The following is a 20633-nucleotide window of genomic DNA, read 5'->3' as shown; positions in this document are numbered from 1 at the left end:
TACTAAATATAATGTGAAATTAGACAATAAGTAGAATAGGTGATTTAGTTATGCAATTTACTATAACTTAAATGTTTTAAGATACAACAAAAAATGATGTAATTATGCTACTATATGGAGATGGTTAGGGATTAGGTCAACTTTTGTTCGATCGACAAAGGATCACTTCCCTACTATTATTGTACAATGTGGGAACCTTCGTTAGGTGTTGTAGACACCGGAGACCGAATTCAGCCAGATGGGGCTCCATATTTTCGTCGAGTATGACGTTACTCGACTTCAGGCCTCCATGGGGAATTGCAGGATAACAGTCATGGTGAAGAAAGTGCAGCCCTCTTGCTATACCTTTAACGAGTTTGAGCTTAGTTAGCCATTCCCTTTTCATTGAAATTTTCTCTGCTAGATTTCCATTGGGTAAGTATTCATACAAAACATAAACCATCTGTTTATAGCAAGACCTATCAGGATAAGTTCAAGCTTCCCCATCCCTTTGCCAACAAACATTGCCAATGGACCTGAACAAGGTTCCAGAGATGCTCCACATAGCTTTGGATTTCCAGCAAATGCACTGCTAACCATGAACCAAAACACTTTGTTTCCCGGGATGGAACCAGAGATATCATTGGAAACGCACACTATGATGATGAGATCACCATCATGCTTGGCATGATACATGATGGTCGCTGTACCTCTGGACGTCTGGCTACAACCAACTGGCCCGACCAGCAAGCCCATGGGGTGTGTCAGCTCGCCTTGTGGACCCATGCTCATATGTGTAGGTCGTGTGTAGGGAAATACTACACATACCAATTTCTCCAAAGGCCACCTAAGGGACTATGATTTTAAATAATATGCCCCTATTTTTTATTGCATATGTGTGCATTCCTCTGAAAATTTTCCTCAGATGCATGTGAGTGAGAACAAAATATGTTCAAAGTGCTCGTGTTGGTTTGTGGGAATAGTATTTACTCTTAAGAAGCGAGTAGTAGACAGTACGACTATGTCGTAGAGCAATGGTGAGGTTATCAAACACTTAATTCTTTTTTTGAGTTCAATTATTTACTGGTACACGATCAAACTATCCCCTTTTAGAATAATAAAAATCATTAAGCAATGTTTGGATAGACGATTATTGACTATAAATAGTGAAATAGAACACAGTTCTAGAAGGCGTGTTTCTCTTTAATTCGAGATGATTTTTCGGGTTTTCCTCGGCAGCAAATTTGATCCATTGATCTAAACCCGACGCATCAACGACCTTAATAACAAATAGAAAGAAAATTACTTTAAGCAACAACAAAAGCCTTGGCCTTTTTTCCACTCTCTTGAAGCTAGCTTAGCAAGAGAATGATGTTCATCATCAGCTGCAATGTTCCAAACAAAGTAACCATTCAATCCCAAGTTGGTTTTAACTCTTGAAATCTTGAACTTTATGGTGTCTTCATCTTCGTAGGCGATCCAAGTTGAGCCAAAGTTTGTGTAGCCAATTACAAAGCTGCGGTCCATTGGAACATTATTGGCATCGTTATCAGCTATAAATTTCTTAATGTTCCTATACTCTATGAGTCCTTCCATCGAAATATTTTGCCCTCCAGCTGGCCCTTGCGCTGGTGAAAACACATTGTGTTTCTTAGAACTCTCAAGTTTCCATGCCCATCCATGGAAGGGAAGTCCAAATACCATCATTTTAGAAGGCAAACCTTGCTGAATCCACGTTCTAATACCTGAAATTCAACACAAATAGTTAACCATATCAATTTGGTTACTAATGATTTGGAATCCTCAACGGTTGGTTGGTTGGTTGGTTGAGCATACGTCTAAGTAGAGATGTCGTATTCGAAGAAAAGACATGGGATTGGTGCAACGTTGGCGATAACAAACCGACGGCTTAAGAGTTCACTATCCTCAAACAAAAAGGAGAGGCATTATGTATGTTCAAGAAGTTCAAAAGACTCGTTGAAAACAGGTTTGATCACAAGTTGAAAACCTTGCCCACCAACCAAGGCGGCAAGTACCCTCTACCACAGCAATAAACAGAATTAAAAAGCATAAGCACTTAAGGTTCTTCTCTCCCCTCAAGTAGTTCTTTCTGCTTTAATTGTTTGTTTCTTCGATCGTAGGCGAAATCCAACATTCAGTTGTAACGACTCATGTTTAGGATTCAGATTAGGATATTAAGCACTGGATGGCCTAGACATTCCCGGTGAACTTATCACGTTACTTATTCCTTACTTTTAAGAGTAAAAACTTACCCCCACTGATCAACACATGCTCTTTCGACATGCTTTATGCTCATTTACTTGCTTCCTAGAGATCACCCAATATAGAGATGTTCTAAGCAAAACCCACTTGGAAATTCCTATTATAAGTACCGAAACGTAATCAAACTCGAACAATAGGCATAATTTGATATTTCAAAACATACCGAAGTAACCCGACGAGGAGTTTCTCTCTGGATTATAAAACGCTGAGGAAGGTCCAGTTTCATTGGGGGAGGAAGTAGGAGTGTAAATATCAAAAGCAATCACATTAACCCAATCCAAAGCTCTCCGGATTACTTGAATTGGATATCGAACATCATGTATATAAGGCGAGTAAAACACCGTAGCAACAAGGATCAATCGTGGGTGACGAGACTCCTTAGCTTCTTTGACAACACCATTATGACACTCAATGATGAGAGCTTCAAAATTGGACATGTCCTCCACGCAAGAAGGGTACACCCACTGAACATCCACCCCATCAAAGTTACCCTCTCTTGCCTTACAAATGAAGCTTCCAATAAAAGATGCACGATTTGATGAACTGGCCGCCATGGCTGCAAAGCTATCAGCACTCGCATGGTCTCCTCCAATGGACAGCAAGGTCTTCACCTTCGAGTTGTTTTCCTTGACAGCGTTAGAAAAGTGATGAATAAGGGGCTTTGCTGTATCTGAGAAGGAGAGTTCGTAGGTTTGGGAGTTGAGATTAGCATAGCCACAGAAGAGATGGGTGTAGAGATTGGAATCAATTTTGGAAATGGGAAAGTGGGCGTTGGTTTGGGTGAACCAATAGCCTGCATTTACAATGTTATTTTTGGCCATTTGGAGAAACAACTCAGAGGGGAAAACGCAGAGATTCAAATGAATCATCTTATCACGACTTTATAAGAACTAAACTACCAATTTTCAAACTCAAAAGAATGTTATCTATCTAACTTTGTTTTGTCTCTATATGTATATTTTATGTGTTTGGATTCTATTTGAAGTCCTTGGAACTATTTTTAGTTTAATATAGTTTTGGATCCGTCTTTTTCAAGTTATTATTTTCAAAATTATTAGGGTAGCAGTTTTATTATTTACCATATTTGAACATAGCACGTAGGTAAGAGTAAGTCTTTCTCGAGGACGCTACGTAATCGTTTGAAGCGGAGGAGACTGCGGCGCGTCGTTGAAAATCGGGGAGGCAGATCAATTAGGGTTTCGTTGTTTTTCGGGTAAGGAAGACAAGTTGTTGGATTCGGGTCGGGTCTCCTCGTATACCCGCGACCCGATAGCCTGTTGTTTCAATCCCCACTCTAGCCCACATCCCAGGCGAGAACGCTGGCCGCGTGCACGTTCGGCCCAACATCGTAGCTCCAGTTTCGACTTCGCACGCGTACACAGTTGCGGCTCGGCTTGCATGTGCACGAAGTTGGCTCGGCTGCATCAATTTTCTCGGCTTGTCGGCGGCAGCTCGGCTTATCGACTCGGTATACTCTTAATATATCGATTTCCAAGTTTTTTGGCCCTCCCAAAGCCGTTTCTGCCCTTGTTTTTGCCTTTTGAGGACGTAGTTAGCCGTTGGAATTAGCTCATTTTGAGTAACTTCGGCCAGGGCCATCGAGATAACTGACTTTACCGTTGGAGTTAGCTTATTATGTGTGTTGTATGATGGTGCGTGACCTGTGGCCCGTACGTGCATCATATTTTATGTGATGCATGAATTATGTTGACCGGTCATGTTATGAAAAGTTATGCTTGATGTGTTAGTATTATATGTCAGGAAAGTGATGAAATTAATATGGCATGTAATATAAGTTATGGGACCTCATGCATATTTGTATGTCATCTGGATCATCAGGATAGTTCCCCTCTATGTCGTAATAGCATGAATATGTTCGCCATAATAGTATGCAGGTCGTATCTAACCGCAACAGTGGAGTTGCTCACTGATTATTTCATAAAATACTCGAGTCACGTCCTACCTACATTTTCCTCCTCCTCCGATAGGTCTTATATCACATGCATGCACCTTCAACACAACATTCCTAAAAGGGAGTGAGAGAGAGAGAGAGAAGTGAATGGAGAAGAGAGCGAGGATGTTGGTAGGAAGGAATACGCCACAAACTTTATTGAATGGTTGAAGATAAGACCTCAAACCTTGAACACCACACAAGGTACAACATAATAAAAAAGACAGAGACATAGAGAACAGAGCAGCATGAGCATAGCTCTTATTGGAGGCTTCAACAATAAGATATCACCAATTGGATTTGGCGGCATTAGCAAGAGTGTTAGAAGCGTCATCGGCTGCAATGTTGAAAGCAAAGTAACCAAGCACCTTGTCGGCCTTTGCGAGTGCAATCTTGTCGGCAACGGTGTATTCACTTTCGAAGGTAATCCAGGTTGTCTCATAATAAGCGTAGGCAACAAGATAGCTCTTGTCCTTGTCCTCAACACCAGCCTGATTGTCCTCTATAAATTTCTGCACATCGGAGTAGAAGATTTGGCCGTGTGGACCAATGTATTCTCCGCTGGCCGCTCCATCCGCTTTAGCAAACAGGGCGTGCTGGTGAGAGTTGGCGAGTTTCCAAGCCCACCCATGGAACGGAATTCCAAACACAATTTTCTTGTGAGACAGATTGTTGAGGCTCTGCGCCCACGACCTGATCCCAAAATTAGCTGAAAGGGCATTGGCCTTCGGATTGTGGAAGGCAGAGGATGGCCCGGTGGCATCCCTGAAGGAGTCAGGGGTGTAAAAGTCATAAGAGAGGAGGTTCACCCAGTCCAGATTTTGGGTGATTGCATCAGCTGGGTATTGAATGTTGTTCTGAAGATACGGAAGATTGGAGACCGTGGCCACCAGGAGCAGCTGCGGGAGGCTTACACTGGTGGCATCATCCACCACCGCTTGGTGCCACGACTGGATCAAAGTTTTGAAGTTGGCCATTTGGTCCTGAGAAGAAGGGTATAGCCACTGGAGGTCGAGGCCATCGAACCCACCGCCTCTGGCTGCAGCAATGGAGGACTTGATGAAGGCATCGCGGTTTGTAGGGTCTACAGCCATTGCGGCGAACACGGCGGCGTCTCCTGCAATGGACAACAGAGTCTTGACGCCAGGGTTACTGAGTTTGACGGTGGAAGAAAACTGATCGATGAGGATGAGCTGTGAAGGATCAACGGTGACTTGGTAAGTGTCGGAGTTGAGTTGAGCGTAGCCAGCGAAGAGATGGGTGAAGAGTGTAGCGTCGATGTTGGCAGCCGGGAGCGTGCCGTCGGTGCTCGCAAGCCAGTACCCAGCATTCACAAACTCGGTGACATTCGCAAACTCCGCCATTGCAATCCACAAAAAGGCTGCTCTGTTTTTTTGTTAAATTCTTCCTCTTCTTATGATATGAATCAACAACAACGTGGTTTGATGGTTTGTTGTAAAACAATGGCATCCCAATCCCATATTTATAATACTCTCAGATCTCAATCTTCAACATTAATTATTCTATAATAATCCCTCAAATATGTATTGCATTTTGTGGATAAGTCAGAGAGTAATATTTAAAACCCTCACCCAATTCCTATTTTTTCTATTCTATCTAACTCTCTTTTGTCGCGTTGCACTCAAAATCATTCTCACATTCAATTAGGATTCCATCACATTTTTATTTTGGGTATAATATATACTTTTCCCTCTCTTTACTCTTATTTTAATATAATATCACTGTTAATGAGATCAAATATTAGTTGGAGAGGAGAACAAAACATTTTCTTTATACGTGCGTACAAATTTCTGATGACGATACGTAATAGGCTAAAGCAGATAATATCGGCTGGCGGTGGGTTTAAGCTGTTACAAATGGTATTCGGGCGGTGTGCCAGCGAAGACGTTGTTTGAGTTTTTACAAATGCTATAAGAGCCACGCCATTGGGCAGTGTACCAACGAGGACGCTGACCCCGTGACATTTCACGTCAAAAATATAATTCCAATTCTTCACCTGGTATGAACAACAAATCATCATCACTCAAATATTTATTTCGATTATACTAATTTTTCTATCTAACTCCCTTTTGTCTTATCCAAATCCCAGCAATCTCCTTAAAAAAAAAATAATAATAATTGGTTAGTATAAATAGTAACTTTCAATTATTTGAAGTATTTGTTATTCATCTTATCTTCAAGATTTGTAACGACACAAGCCCACCCTAGAATATATTGTCTTATTTGGACTTTTTTTCTAAAGGGGAGAGATTTTCACACCCTTATATTTATATTCCCTTATGGGCTTCCCCTCCAAGTTTTTAAAATTCGTCTACTGCTCACAGATTTCCACACCCTTATAAAATGTGGTTTGTTCTCCTCCCCAATCGATGTGAGATCTCACACGATTGCTCTCATTCGAATCTTGTCTCGGTTCATTCATATATCATTCGTTTACTCAAGTGTCAAAATTATATCAAACTACAAAGGCTAAAATGTCAAATCTGAAAAATTCATTCTTCTAAGAATTTTTAATCTCAATACTAAACTGTCGTGCATATATCAATTCAATTGTATTATTGAACTACCTAACGGGCTATCTAAAGTGACGTGAAACTAAGTGAGTCCATGATCTTTCACCGAATATGAAAATGTCAACACGCTATTCACGTCGATGTCAAATTCATTGACAAATGAAAACTTGTGGATAAGTTAGACTAATATTTAAAATCCTCACCCAATTCCTATTTTTTCTAAACTACTTCTATCTAACTTTCTTTTGTCAGGTTGCCCTCAAAATTATTCTAATATTGAATTAAAGTTCCATCCATTTTTTTAAGCCTTATTTTATAATGGGTATAATATATACTTTTCCTACTTTAGTCTTATTTTAATATCACTATTATCTTACAAACCTCCGGTAAGATCTCACATTAGTTAGAGAGGGGGAGGAAACATTCTTTATAAGAGTGTGAAAACCTCTTCTTAGTAAACGCATTTAAAAACGGTGAAGCTAACAACTATACGTAATGGGCAAAAACAGACAATATTTGATAGTGGTGGGTTTGGGCTATTACAAATGCTATTAGAGCTAGGCATCGGGCGGTGTGCCAACGAGGACGTTGTTTGTATTGTTACAAATGCTATAAGAGCCAGACATCGGGCAGTATACCAACGAGGACGCTGGGCCCCCGTGAGATCCCACATCTGTTGGAGAGAAGAATGGAGCATTTCTTACAAGGGTGTAGGCTCAGACTTTTACATTAACATCTCCCACTATGAAATATACAAATTTTGATGATAACTCAGTTTTTTCCCCAGGTGCTTTGAATGATGTGTCTGCATATATGCTTACTCCATATAATTTTTTAATGGATTTGAAATTTGCAAAGGGACAGAGCAATAATAAATACATATCTAACCTTGTTTTGTCTTACTAGCTGTCCATCTATTCTTAAAAATGTTCGAAAATGACATAGGTTTTATCTGATTTGGTTTTGTCTGTGTATATTATATGTGTTGGAGTTCTACCCATATCTAGAAATGCATATACTCAGATTGAAAAAACCGGGCAGATTTTGATCGTAAATCAGATTTTTAAACTAAGTGCTTTCCCGAGAGGAAACTATGTTAACAAGAGAAAAATAAAATTATAAAAGAGTGAGGTTAGTGAAAGTTCGGAGAATAGCTTCAAAAATGTTAACTATAGCAATGGTTCGTTTAGGCGTATATCCACTGTTATTTAAAGCAGACAGCAAGCTGAAAATGGCCAATATGGCTACCACCAGATTTTACTAACATCACTTACAGGGAACCAAACTGGTGCCAAAATTTAGAACAACAACATAGTTTTTTTCTATTCGAGAGGAGACGATCACACATATATATAGCAAATGCAGAAGAACGGGGTCTGTAACATGTCATGTATGAATTATGATCTAGAATCGACATGTTTCCAGGAAAAGTGCAACAGAAGAAAAGAGAGAACATCATGCCTTGAAAGATTGATGAACCAAGCAATTCGCTTGCCAGCTTCTACTCGACTGGACTCGACAACTAGTTGAACTAAGAGGGTGGCCTTTGAAATTATAGACTTATTTCTCGACCCAACCCATTTGGTGGGCTCGTCGCTCCCACAACAACGTAAGCTTCCTTTCCTTGATCGTCAAAGCCTCAGCGCGTTCTCGGGCCTCTTCACAAGTTTCGGTTGCAGCAATGCACTTTTCAGCCTCCCTCTGGTACTGAGAAGCTACCCTTTTCGCCTCGAATAACGTTATGTTCATATGGCGAGTATGTTCGCCAGAAACTGCTTCTTGAAGCTTCAATTCCTCTGTTAAAAGATCCACAAATTGTTTTTCCATCTCCTGCTTGAGATCTGGGTCGTTACTCCCACAGTCTATAATGTATAAAGAAGTGAGCATGTGCATTGAAGAATGTCAAAGAAAATATAAAGCAGATGATGTGAAAGAGTATAAATAACTAGCTGAAATCTCGCAATACTTTCATATAGAAGTTTCAAACTTAAACAAGATAAGTTTCAAACTTTCAAATTCCAGAAATATGTAGCTAAAAGTTCCAATCAACAAGTGAAGAAAACACGGCCCATATAATCAAGGTAGAAACGGGGGGAACGAGAGTTGAGTCGTCCCTGGACTCAACAAAATATTGGAAGAGAGATATTAAGACATATGATGTAATAGCTCAAGCCCACCGTTAGCAAATATTGTCTGCTTTGGCTCGTTAAGTATCGTCGTTAACCGCATAGTATTAAAACGTGCCTACTAGGGAGAGGTTTCTATACCCTTATAAAGAATGTTTTGTTCCTTTCTCCAACCGATGTGGGATCTCATAATCCACCCCCTTTGAGGGCCCAGCATCCTCGCTGGCACACCGCCTAATGACTGGCTCTGACACCCTTACAAGGAATGTTTTGTTCCTCTCTGCAACTGATGTGGGATCTCACAATCCACCCCCATTGGGGGTCAACGTCCTCATTGGCACACCGCCCGGTGATTGACTCTGACACCCTTATAAGGAATGTTTCGTTCCCCTTTCCAACTGATGTGGAATCTCACAATCCACTCTCTTTGGGGCCCAGCGTCCTCGCTGGCATACCGCCTGGTGACTGGCTTTGATACCCTTATAAGGAATGCTTTGTTTCCCTCTCCAACTGATGTGGGATCTCACAATCCACCCCCTTGGCGCCCCAGCGTCCTCAATAGCACACCTCCCAGAGGAATGTTTCGTTTCCTTCTCCAACCGAAGAGGGATTTCACAATCCACCCCCTTGGGGACCCAGCACCCTCGCTGGCACACTACACGGTGACTGGTTTTGAAACCCTTATAAGGAATGTTTCGTTTCCTTCTCCAACCAATGTGAGATCTTACAATCCACCTCCCTCGGGGGCCCAACGTCCTCATTGGTACACTGCCCAGTGATTGGCTCTGACACCCTTATAAGGAATGTTTTGTTCCCCTCTCCAATTGATATGGGATCTCACAATCCACTCCCTTGGGAGTCCAGCATCCTCGCTGGCACGCCACTCGATAACTAGCTTTGACACTCTTATAAGGTATGTTTGTTCTCCTCTTCAACCGAGGTGGGATTTCACAATCCACCCCCTTGGGAGCCCAGCATCCTCGCTGGTACACCACCCGCTGACACCCTTATAAGAAATACTTCATTCCCTCTCCAACCAACGTGGGATCTCACATATGATGATTCCTATCTTGTGTGCACATATTATGGCAAAGAACATCAAGGACTAGAAGAAAATAGTTGGCAGAATCCCTTTAATGAAGTGTAGAATGCAGAATTTTTTAAGAGTTCCGATCCATCGTAGAACAAAGCAGAACAAGAAAACATCGGACCCGAAACAAACAAATGGATGATGTAAGAGAAATGTGATGAAAGTTGCATATATTTCTCCAGAAAAATAGAGAGCACAAATAAGTTTTAACAGGCATTCAAATGGTAGTAAAACAAGTAAAGAATCATGATTTTGTTCATTGCCAAGTTGATTTGGAGGGATGAATTCTAACCTGTGACAGAGAGATTGGACAGACCTACAAAAGAATTATCAAGAACAAAAAAGACTGTTAGTGAGAAAGTAACAATGAATCTGTTAAGAACACAAATCAAGTCTACTATACATGAAATCAAATGTAGTCCATCTAAGAGAGGAAGACATAAATTTAATAAAAAAAGACTCTGCATTTGGTAAATAATGTTTGAGCAATTTATATGCCGTCTATATACTAGGTATATAGAAAGTGTGCGGTGAGGGGTCGTTGTAAATCACTAGATAGGCCGGTTTTACTTAACTCGGCCTAAGCAATGCCCATTCCCATGCCTTTTTTGGTTGGACCAACCCAACTGACGATTTCTGTCTTCCTGAATTGGGCCTCTCAAGGAGCCTGTCCATGCTTGCTTATCCATACCAAACAAGATTCGCTTAATTGAATAGATGTATTGGGAATCTACTAGCAAGTTTTTTTTGGAAAACTTCATTTATTCTAGTGTGGATGACTGGCCGACCTATATTTCTTGGTTTCAATAGGACTGCTTGCCCAACAGGTTGGTTGAGTCTGTGGGTGTGAATGAGAATTTTTTCAGTGGTATTGACTGATGCTGGCCATAGCCCAGGGCAAGGGTATTGATGCAAAGATCATCAACTTGCTTGACATTACCATTTCATTAAATGATACAAGTTTTAGCCTATCTACAACTGAAGCAAATAACAAGTGGATCAAATGCCAAGGAAACAGATGTTTGGAATCATGAATCTCCACAACGGTATGATATTGTCCACTTTGAGCATAAACTCTCATGGCTTTGCTTTTGCTTTCCCCAAAAGACCTCATACTAATAGAGATCGTGTTTCTTACTTATAAACTCATGATCAACCCCTTAATTAGCTAATGTGGGACTTCTCTCCCAACAATCCTCAAGTTTATAATTTCAGATCGACTGCCACTTAAGATACTCGAGTTAAAAACCACAAAGAACAAATACAGGAAGTCCGAATGTTAGTAGTGTTACTCAGAAAGGCACCGGTGAAGAAAAGCACAAATTCTTGAAAGTTTTCCAACAAAACCAAGATTCTAAGTTGAGATCGGGCATAATCTAGCTCCATTAAGTGTTAGGAATCACAAACCTCCATAATGGTATGATATTGTCCACTTCGAGCATCAGCTCTCATGACTTTGATTTTGGTTTCCCCAAAAGGCCTCATACCAATGGAGATGTACTCCTTACTTATAAACTCGTGATCAACCCCCTAATTAGCCGATGTGGGACTCCTCTCCCAACAATCCTCAACAATCCTCCCCTCGAACAAAGTACACCATAGAGCCTCCCCTGAGTCCTATGGAGCCATCAAACAGTCTCCCCTTAATCGAGACTCGACTCCTTCTCTGGAGCCCTCAAACAAAGTACACCCTTTGTTCGACACTTGAGTCACTTTTGACTACAACTTCGAGGCTCACAACTTCTTTGTTCGATATTTGAGAATTCTACTAACATAGCTAAGTTAAAGGGCATGTCTCTGATACCATATTAGGAATCACGATATTGTCCACTTCGAGCATAAGCTCTCCTGGCTTTGCTTTTGGTTTCCCAAAAGGTCTCATACCAATGGAGATGTATTTCTTACTTATAAACCCGTGATCAACCCCTGACTCCTCTCCCAACAATCCTCAACCACCCTCCCCTCGAACAAAGTACACCACCGAGCCTCTTCTGAGGCCTATGGAGCCATCGAACAGCCTCCCCTTAATCAAGGCTCAACTCCTTCTCTTGAGCCCTCGAACAAAGTACATCTTTTGTTCAACACTTGAGTCACTTTTGACTACACCTTCAAGACTCACAACTACTTTGTTCGATATTTGAAAATTCTATTGACATAGTTAAGTTAAAGGCATGACTCTGATACCATATTAGGAATCACGATATTGTCCACTTTGATATAAGCTCTCGTGGCTTTGCTTTTGGTTTCCCCAAAAGGCCTCATACCAATAGAGATATATTTCTTACTTACAAACCTGTGATCAACCTCTTAATTAACTGATATGGGACTCCTCTCTAAACAATCCTCAAGCCCAACGGTAAGGGAGTACAAATTCAAATCTAAGATGGGTCAAGTTTTCCACAGCCATATACAAAAACACACAATCAAAGAAAGAAACAGCTCAGAATCCAAACCATCAATGGAAACATATCTATCAAACAACCAAAATCCTTCAAATGGCCAAATGGGTATCTATGATTCTCACTAAATTTCACAACTAAGTGTTCAAAAACAGAAATCCAAAGCAACCCACAAGAGAAATCGTTTGCGTTTGCTGGAACTGAGACACGAAGATTAGAAACAATACCAGGAGCAATCTTCAAAAGGGACAAGGGGGGCGGACAATCGCAGATGCAGGGAGCACAGGAGGTTTTGGAATCTCCCAATAGCAAAGCCTTCTTGAATCGCCAATACAAGGCCGGCCCACAAACAGCCAAAGCAGAAACTACAGCGAAAATCACGAGACAACACCTCAGGCAAGACCCAGATCGGCGTGACATTTCTCGCCCTGATCTTCCCCGCTTTGATTCTTTCGTGCTTTTCCTCTCTGTTTCCGCGTTGTTACTGAGAAAGCGATGAACTGAGATCTAATTGCAGCAGTGGAAGTTCGAAAGCAAAGAAATGAATGAATGAACAAAATAGAACTTCTGCTAAGATTTCTTCTGCAGGTGTCGGTGTATTGAATATTGAGTGGGCTATAATGTAATGTAACAACATAAAGATTTCTATAGAGAGGAAGGAAAAAAAAATACAATTTAAAAGTTTTCATTTTTTTTCTCTCGATTCAGTTGAATACAGTATCCAGTTTTGACCTGTGAATTATTATATTATATATTATCAACTCGAGTGAGCTCAAACGACAAAGTATCGTCTTTTATATTTGTTCTAAGTGATTAACTTAAACGTTCATGAAATTAACAATTCAATCTCTAAATTTTAGACGTCGTTTAATAAAAAAAATTCAAGTTAGAGTTTTTATTATTTAACGACTAAACTTAAGGACTACAAGGATAGAAATATCATCCTACACTACAAATTTTTATAAGTCAGTCGGGGTCGTCTTGAGCGAAATCGACATGGTGAGTTCCTGATACAGAGATATTTTAGTTGAGTCTTTACTTAAATAATTACAACATGGGTAACAGGAGGAATGTTTAATTTATCAGTTTAACGTACACATGACGATGACAACTATACTGATCAAAATACTTGTCAGCATAATGAGAGAAGTTGAATTTATCCTCACGTAGATCTATACGAATCGAAATACTTGTCAGCATAATGAGAGAAGTTGAATTTATCCTCACTCAGATCAATGTGAAAATGTAAGAATTCTGCAAACCATGCATTCTGTACAAACTTAAAAATGGAAACATTGGTCGACAACGAGTCTAGAGGCAAGACAACATTGAGAGAGCATTCTTCTTGCAAACTATGCCACCTATTTGATGCTATTGAAGATCAAAAAAACATACTTTTTTATAATTGCAAGCATATATTGTCCACTTTGATCCATTACATATCGTCGTTTTAGAGAGAGATTTTTACACCTTTATAAATTTTTTATAAATTGGATTGAATTTAAAAAATTATGACTATTTGGTTCTAAAAATATCACGACCCGACCCGGCCCAACCTGGGACGGATGGAATTCCAATTTAACCTCCCATCACCTTAAGTAAAGAATTTGATGCCATTATGAAGACGACTCCCACATTACCTTGTTTGGCAAGCAAGAAAAAAGAAAAGGGAAAAAGAAAATTTTGACCCCACAAGTAGGCGTCTGCTCTGCCGATTTCTCGACCACAAAAAACTCCCCTTTCCCACCGCTAAATATCTCTCCACGTCGCCTCTTTTCCCAAGTCCACATCTTCTTCAACGCCCAACTATTCAAATCAAATCACCACCGAACCCCGCAAATAAAACCCTTCTAAGGTATCTTTCAGATACTCAACATTCAACGATGGCGAAGAAAGAGATGGAAGTGATGAAGGATGTCGATCTTGAGAGGTACATGGGTCGGTGGTACGAAATAGCCTCATTTCCATCGAGGTTCCAGCCCAAAAATGGAGCTAATACCAGAGCGACCTACACCCTGAGAGACGAACGGACGGTGAATGTCCTAAATGAAACATGGGTTGATGGCAGGAGAAGTTTCATTGAGGGTACTGCTTTTAAAGCTAACCCTGATAGCAATGAAGCCAAGCTCAAAGTTAAATTCTATGTTCCTCCATTCTTGCCCATCATTCCTATTGTTGGCGATTACTGGATTTTGTATCTTGATCATGATTATCACCATGCTTTAATTGGCCAGCCTAGCAGAAACTATCTCTGGGTATGACTGATTTTTTCTCTACCATACATATTTTGTGCTAGTTGAGCTATATTTAGACTGACCACTAAATACTACAAGTTTCAAGTGTATTGCTAGTTGAGCTATATTTAGGTGACCGCTAAATACTACAAGTTTCAAGTTGAGCTGTATGCAGGTTGAACGCTAAATACTATGGGTTTCAAGAATAGCTAGTTGAGCTATATCTAGGTGACTGCTAAATACTACCGGTTTGAAGTTGAGGTGTATTTAGGTTGACTGCTAAATACTACGGGTTTCAAGTGTATGGCTAGTTGAGCTATATTTAGGTTGACCGCTAAATACTATGGGTTTCATTTCGAAACTCGGATAGCCAAACTGTTGGTTTTGGTGAAAAAGGATAATGGGATGTTTCTGAATTGTTCTTTGATGGTGTTTTCTTGACAGATATTGTGCAGGGAGAATCATTTGGATGAGGAGATATATAATGAACTGGTGAAGAAAGCTAAGGAACAAGGTTATGATGTGAGCAAGCTTCGTAGGACAACACACACTGACCCTCCAGAAGGAGATGAAGGTCCTAAAGATACTAAAGGAATATGGTGGATCAAATCAATCTTTGGAAAATGATCAAACTTTGAAGGAAAGGAAGTTGAATATTGTACCTTTGAGTTCAATGGGTTTGTTAAATTTCACCACTTTGGTTTGTATCCAGTGAAGATTTTGCGCTTGGTTTTGTCGAATGGTTGAAACGAGTCAGTCCTTTGTGCTTTGTGTATAGAGTCTCCCAGATATTGTATTTGCTGAATAGTTTTTTTATGAAGCTGGGATTGTGAGCTCAACATTTTACTGTTGGACTGCCAGGTTCTGAACTTTCCCAGTCCTGTAAAGATGAAATTTGAATAGATATGCAATTTACTTGCATATAACCTGCAAACTTTTCTATGCAAAACTTGCATACAACTCTTTTCAGTTCAATATCAATAAGTTGATTGTTGATTGTTTCGCTCCGATATCTTCCAAAAGGAAAAAAAGATCTGTTTCCTGGATTCGAGAGAGAAAACTTGGGTTCTCCCAATAATTAAATAGTGTATCATGCCTGAATCTAATTGGGGTTTGCAGTGGTAGAGGAACAGGATCGGAAAAAAGAGGAATTCCGGTTGTAAGATATAATGAAACTGCCTTCTTTTGTCAACCAAACAGAAAAAGTGCTTTGGTTCGATGGTTCGACGTTTAGAAGTAAAAGGAACATAAGAGACGTTTAGAAGACAGAATTTATCCTAAAAGTATAGTTATTTCCCAAGTCCATTGCCTGTGAAAGGGTCCTTCAAAACTAGGTAGCCCTCCAGCTAGAAGTACATATGAAATTGAACATAGTTTTCTCTCATGTAGTGATAGAGTACTCCAAAGCTCAAGAAGTTCATTCAGATTAAGAGAAGCAAAGAAGAGATATGGAGGTTGTGGTTTAAGGTATATATAAAGGCAGGCTAGTCTCCAGTTTTGATGCCATTTAGTTAGGCAAACTATGAGAGTTTCAAACATGACCTGGCAAAAGCAACCACTGAATCAATAGATAAGTGTACAAATCCCTTCTCTAACTGTAAGTATCAAACCATTGGATAAAAGATTTAATAGAATTGAAGGGATATCAGATGTATGGTAAGATCTACTGTCACTTTCATTCATTACACCAACTTCATTGGAAGAGGTTAGCTTTCTTTTTCCCCACAGATGATAGGCTTCACCACAATCCCAATAACCCAAAACCTTCATTTTCCAACTAATTTCTCTGTAATTCTCTTCTACCCTCCTTGATGAGACCCTTTCTCTTAGTTGTGGAAGGGAGAGAGATGAACAGACCAAGTTTTAACAGTTCAAACATATTCACATCATTAGAAAGAAAAGATAGAATTGAATTGAAAGATATATTTGAAGAATCAAACCACTAGAAACTTCTTTCGAACAATTAGGCAGTTGTTAGCTCTCTTACTTCACAAGAGAAGGAATGTGACCATGTAGGGCCAAATATTTTACTATACACAAAGAGAAATCATTACAATAACATATCTGAAATAAAAAATAAAATCAATTGACCAAGATATTCTCAAAATGCCAGTCGAGGTTCCTACCAAACACATAATAGATCTGCACTTTCAAAGGTTATGCCTACATATGGAAGAGCATCTACAATAGCTTGGAATCTGAATTACCAGAATGGTAGCCTTGCTGAAGTTATGTTCACTTTATATGCAAGCAGCTAGTTCCAAGATCTTCACAGAAGAAGTTCCAGATGCCTTCCATTTTAAAACACATCGTGTGCCAAAACCTGTATAAAGAACAGCACGTCCGAAACCAAGCACTCTGCATAAAGTCTTTCAGAGATTTCTCAAGGAGCGCACAAATCATAATTGGACATTCAAATCTAATGTTTAATATATTGACATGATACAAAGCACTAACTCCGTGATCACTTAAACAATAACAAGCGTCATGAGGCTGCTACCGAGCGAGTTGATAAACGCCCAAGGCCGAGACCTAAGCCCAATGGGACACCATCTTTTTTAGCTTTTCCATGGTTACTGTGACTACAATTTGAAGAATGAGTATGGCCGTGATGGCTAGTTGTACTCTTAGAATTCACATTTACTGCTATGTGGTTGTTTCCATTGGTGTTGTGAGAATGTGAGTCTCCATTCTGCAAGATTGAATTCATCGGTGCAGACATTGCTTCCATCTCTTCTGAATGCGACGAGCCTTCATTATACTCCACGTCTTCATTGTATCCCTTAATCAGAAAGTCAGAACAGTTTTTCTTGATCCCATGATCATAAGGGTTCCTAAACCGACCTCCAGGACCGCGCAGATAGCTATACCGCATAGCATTTGCCATTTCGTTCGTAGTAATATTACGAGATATCTGGTGTCATCAAGGCAAAAATTTCGCTCGTAAGCACCAAAATGGAATTCAAAAAACCAACCAAAGCACATAGTAAACACGCCAAGTTTACAAGTTCCAAAAGAGTCCACAGATATAGAAAAGACCTGAGACGCTTGGACAATTGTTAAGACAATCACACCAAAGAAGAGGAAGAAATCAACGATGAGAAATGATACAGCACCAACATGATGATTGCCAACATGGTTAATCCAAGCTCCAAAAGACGATGGTGAGGATGGATCAGTTATAACTCCTGAAAGTGATTTATCGTCAAAGATTAAGGCACGTGGGAATCCAAAATGCAAAATGACAGACATAAATCATTGTTAAAGTCATTTAGAAACATACTTGTAATAGTTACTGCTCCAGTGATCACCATTGCTGAAACTTCAAAAACAAGAAATATAAAGAAATCCCGTTTGTTTTTCTGTGTCAAATATTGATTAGCCACATCAAACATCAACGCAAAAATACAATACAAACGCACAGCAGCCTTCAATACAAAGAAGAGAACAACTTGGCAATGTTTTCCCAATACGATTTATGATTCTATGCAAAAGGGATTGTGAGAACTAGGAGCACCTTTTCCTGACTGTTTCTTGCGCAGGGGCTATTCTGTAGGTCAGGGATTGTTATTAATTCATCCAGAAAAAGTATATTAAGCTAAACAAAAGATATTTTGGGCTCCAGAGGTTTGACAAAGAGGAAGAAGGAACTTTGAATTTTTAGGTCTGGATAACAGCATGCCGTGTGGAATCATTTCATTTACTAAGCAACATTTTATTTGCCCTCTTATGAAGATATCTTATATTCTTTCTTTATTTGCCGTCGGGTTGAATTAGGTTGGGGGATTAGTAACTTGCATACCACCAAAAAGATAACAAAATAATGAAAAACATGCGCAACATGAGCAAGAGACATTCTCCTATCAACCTCAACTGGTATGAATCAAAGGGAAACTAGGGAAATGATCGTCCTCATGTTATTTTTTATATTAATTAGAAATAAATTTTATTTCTGAATTCTGTAAAAATAAATTAAGTGCAGTCTCACGTTGAGCCACCACCCTAAACTTGATAATGAAGAGAAAAGTTATGCTTATTATTATAATTTACAGCTTTCACTGCGAAGGCCGCAGTTTAGCTATTTATATTTTTCATTATGGCACATCTATCCTTCAAAACTATCAAGTCAATTGGAGGGTTGCTTGTAACTCCATTGGCTAGATCCTAGATGAGTTCCTCTTACCAGTATTTTTTTTTTTTTTTTAAGGTTAGTGATATATATTTTTTTAAGTACTAATATGAAGGAACTAACATGCAAATGTCCATCATAAATGATATTGTACCTTGCCAATACAATTGGATACCCAAGGGCAGTGATGGTCAAATTGTTCAACACATCGATTACAAGTTGAACAGTGCTTTGCACGAAGAGGCCTGACAATCTAAGCATGATATCAAATCAAGTTAATAATGTGCTTAAAATTAAATTAACAATTCTAAAAGAAATTATACAAAACACAATCTTAAACAATCAGAAACAGAACGCACCTTGCAAGTAGCACAGAGCTGAGACCAATTCCCAGCAAGCAAAGCGGGGTTGTTGATCTCAATCTTCAATAAAGGTTCCTAATAGAAAGATATGAACAAGTTAAGCTTTCACCTTAGGCATCAAGATAACGATAAAGAAGAAGATTGCGCAATTGTAACAATAGAACAGGAACTCTTTCAATTCTACAGAAGCAATTACTGAAAAACGAGGAAAGATGTATGCATAATTGTTCCTCTAAAAAATTACTTTCTATAGAAGCTTAGAGAAAACATAAATAAACGCACATCATCTTTCATATTCTGAGAGTCGTGAACATCCATTCTAATGAAACCTGGATCTTTGCTGCAGATTAACAAAAAAAATGAACATGTTGTTATTAGCAAATGAATCAAACTCCGCAATTACGATCTATACATATCCAACAGCTAAAGGAATGGTCGTCTTTAAGGAAGTTTCCACACCTGCTACATCTATAAAACATAAGAAGACCTGTAGTTGCTAAAATAACACCCATCCATGCAAGAAAGGCTAAGCCGGCCGTTAACACTGGCAGATTTGATGCTGTGGGAAAAATGCAAAACAAATGTGATTAATTAATTAAAAAGATAAAGAAGAGTACAGACTTGACTGTTATGTAAAGTTTATGGAAATACCCAGAATGACGGAATGAATATATGTCACCAGCAACAGAAAGATTAAACACCAAAGTACAGGGGCAAGTCCTAGCTTTGACAATTTTCCAAGGCAGCTATTTCCATCACAACGTTTTTCAAGCAGCCTTCTAGCATTTCCCTGAAGAGTCCAAAAGCAGAAAATTATTAGTTTCCCTTTACATAAGAAACAAATGTTAATCAAATACACCGAAAAAGGAAGATAAGGAGTCATACAGAAATAGACAAGAAAGAAAATATATATATATATATATACCAATTAAATAAGGAAAAAATCACTGAACCAGAAATATATTTCAACTACATCGTCATAACCCAAAAGGGAAGCCAAGATAATCACTCTGAACCACGCATCAAACATATCTTCTAAATCCTTTAACTTTCTTTCGTTTTAAGTACCCCAAAGTGTTGCCATAACATCACTAACAAATCAAGTGTCCCTCTTAATCCTCAAGCTTTTGAAAATTTATTTACAAAAAACATAAATTCTTCATGCCAACCTTGGATTCTCTAGCCTTTTAAGAAACAAGATGTATATAAAAGATAAACGAGGAGGAAAAAAGCCCACAGGCAGGGGGAAGAGAAAACCCACTCCCAAGAGAGCTACTAATAAAAAGGCTTCCAGGTACAACTTCGGCACAATAACAAGTGAAATTTAGAGAAATATTCTTTTAAAAAAATCAACCTGAAGAAGAAATGAAATGGCAGATATAATAAGAAGAATGAAAGAAAATAAACTAGAGGCCTTTAATTCAATCAATATCATTTACATGCATACCCCCAGACAAATCACAGAGTAAGAGAAATATAATCAACTAAATGATCAAAAAAAAAAAAAAAAAAAAAAAAAAAAAAAAAAAAAAAAAAAAAAAAAAAA

General features: G+C 39.1%; 5 protein-coding genes across 5 annotated transcripts in view; 1 reads left to right on the top strand and 4 right to left on the bottom strand.

Moving 5' to 3' along the window:
• Window positions 1-1175: 1175 nt before the first annotated feature.
• Window positions 1176-3097, bottom strand: LOC111493752 (chitinase-3-like protein 2). Its single transcript, XM_023143585.1, has 2 exons — window positions 2426-3097; window positions 1176-1724 (listed from the first exon to the last, which is right to left on the bottom strand). Exons 1-2 carry the CDS (start codon window positions 3081-3083, stop codon window positions 1282-1284), a joined length of 1101 nt encoding a protein of 366 aa, XP_022999353.1. The 5' UTR covers window positions 3084-3097; the 3' UTR covers window positions 1176-1281.
• A 1245-nt stretch (window positions 3098-4342) lies between these two features.
• LOC111493907 (chitotriosidase-1-like) lies at window positions 4343-5691 on the bottom strand. The gene has a single exon (XM_023143812.1). The coding sequence runs from the start codon at window positions 5575-5577 to the stop codon at window positions 4501-4503; it is 1077 nt and encodes a 358-aa protein (XP_022999580.1). The 5' UTR covers window positions 5578-5691; the 3' UTR covers window positions 4343-4500.
• A 2292-nt stretch (window positions 5692-7983) lies between these two features.
• LOC111493720 lies at window positions 7984-12998 on the bottom strand. Its single transcript, XM_023143537.1, has 3 exons — window positions 12590-12998; window positions 10256-10279; window positions 7984-8609 (listed from the first exon to the last, which is right to left on the bottom strand). Exons 1-3 carry the CDS (start codon window positions 12780-12782, stop codon window positions 8308-8310), a joined length of 519 nt encoding a protein of 172 aa, XP_022999305.1. The 5' UTR covers window positions 12783-12998; the 3' UTR covers window positions 7984-8307.
• Window positions 12999-14123: 1125 nt separating this feature from the next.
• LOC111493718 (temperature-induced lipocalin-1-like) lies at window positions 14124-15530 on the top strand. Its single transcript, XM_023143535.1, has 2 exons — window positions 14124-14617; window positions 15041-15530. The coding sequence occupies exons 1-2, from the start codon at window positions 14246-14248 to the stop codon at window positions 15221-15223; spliced, it is 555 nt and encodes a 184-aa protein (XP_022999303.1). The 5' UTR covers window positions 14124-14245; the 3' UTR covers window positions 15224-15530.
• A 989-nt stretch (window positions 15531-16519) lies between these two features.
• Window positions 16520-20633, bottom strand: part of LOC111493712 (protein S-acyltransferase 24) — a 7094-nt gene continuing 2980 nt past the window's right edge. Inside the window, exons 6-13 of the mRNA XM_023143529.1 lie at window positions 19739-19877; window positions 19547-19646; window positions 19370-19427; window positions 19085-19162; window positions 18880-18978; window positions 17880-17958; window positions 17636-17784; window positions 16520-17510 (exon numbers count right to left, since the gene is read on the bottom strand). Coding sequence (XP_022999297.1) covers window positions 17082-17510; window positions 17636-17784; window positions 17880-17958; window positions 18880-18978; window positions 19085-19162; window positions 19370-19427; window positions 19547-19646; window positions 19739-19877 — 1131 coding nt within the window. The 3' untranslated portion in view covers window positions 16520-17081. The remainder of the gene's footprint in view (window positions 17511-17635; window positions 17785-17879; window positions 17959-18879; window positions 18979-19084; window positions 19163-19369; window positions 19428-19546; window positions 19647-19738; window positions 19878-20633) is intronic.

The sequence above is a fragment of the Cucurbita maxima genome, unplaced genomic scaffold (assembly GCF_002738345.1).
Source record: "Cucurbita maxima cultivar Rimu unplaced genomic scaffold, Cmax_1.0 Cma_Scf00019, whole genome shotgun sequence".
Lineage (NCBI taxonomy): Eukaryota > Viridiplantae > Streptophyta > Magnoliopsida > Cucurbitales > Cucurbitaceae > Cucurbita > Cucurbita maxima.
This window is presented reverse-complemented; position numbering and strand designations above follow the sequence as displayed.

What these genes read in the sequence shown, in the direction of transcription:
- LOC111493718 (XM_023143535.1), top strand. Translation starts at nt 14,246, where the DNA reads ATGGCGAAGAAAGAGATGGAAGTGATGAAGGATGTCGATCTTGAGAGG. An exon ending in CTAGCAGAAACTATCTCTGG is followed by an intron (nt 14,618 to 15,040) that starts GTATGACTGATT and finishes TTTTCTTGACAG; the next exon opens with ATATTGTGCAGGGAGAATCA.
- LOC111493752 (XM_023143585.1), bottom strand. Translation starts at nt 3,083, where the DNA reads ATGGCCAAAAATAACATTGTAAATGCAGGCTATTGGTTCACCCAAACC. An exon ending in CTCCTCGTCGGGTTACTTCG is followed by an intron (nt 1,725 to 2,425) that starts GTATGTTTTGAA and finishes GTTGAATTTCAG; the next exon opens with GTATTAGAACGTGGATTCAG.
- LOC111493720 (XM_023143537.1), bottom strand. Translation starts at nt 12,782, where the DNA reads ATGTCACGCCGATCTGGGTCTTGCCTGAGGTGTTGTCTCGTGATTTTC. An exon ending in CCTTTTGAAGATTGCTCCTG is followed by an intron (nt 10,280 to 12,589) that starts GTATTGTTTCTA and finishes ATTCTTTTGTAG; the next exon opens with GTCTGTCCAATCTCTCTGTC. An exon ending in GTCCAATCTCTCTGTCACAG is followed by an intron (nt 8,610 to 10,255) that starts GTTAGAATTCAT and finishes TATACATTATAG; the next exon opens with ACTGTGGGAGTAACGACCCA.
- LOC111493907 (XM_023143812.1), bottom strand. Translation starts at nt 5,577, where the DNA reads ATGGCGGAGTTTGCGAATGTCACCGAGTTTGTGAATGCTGGGTACTGG.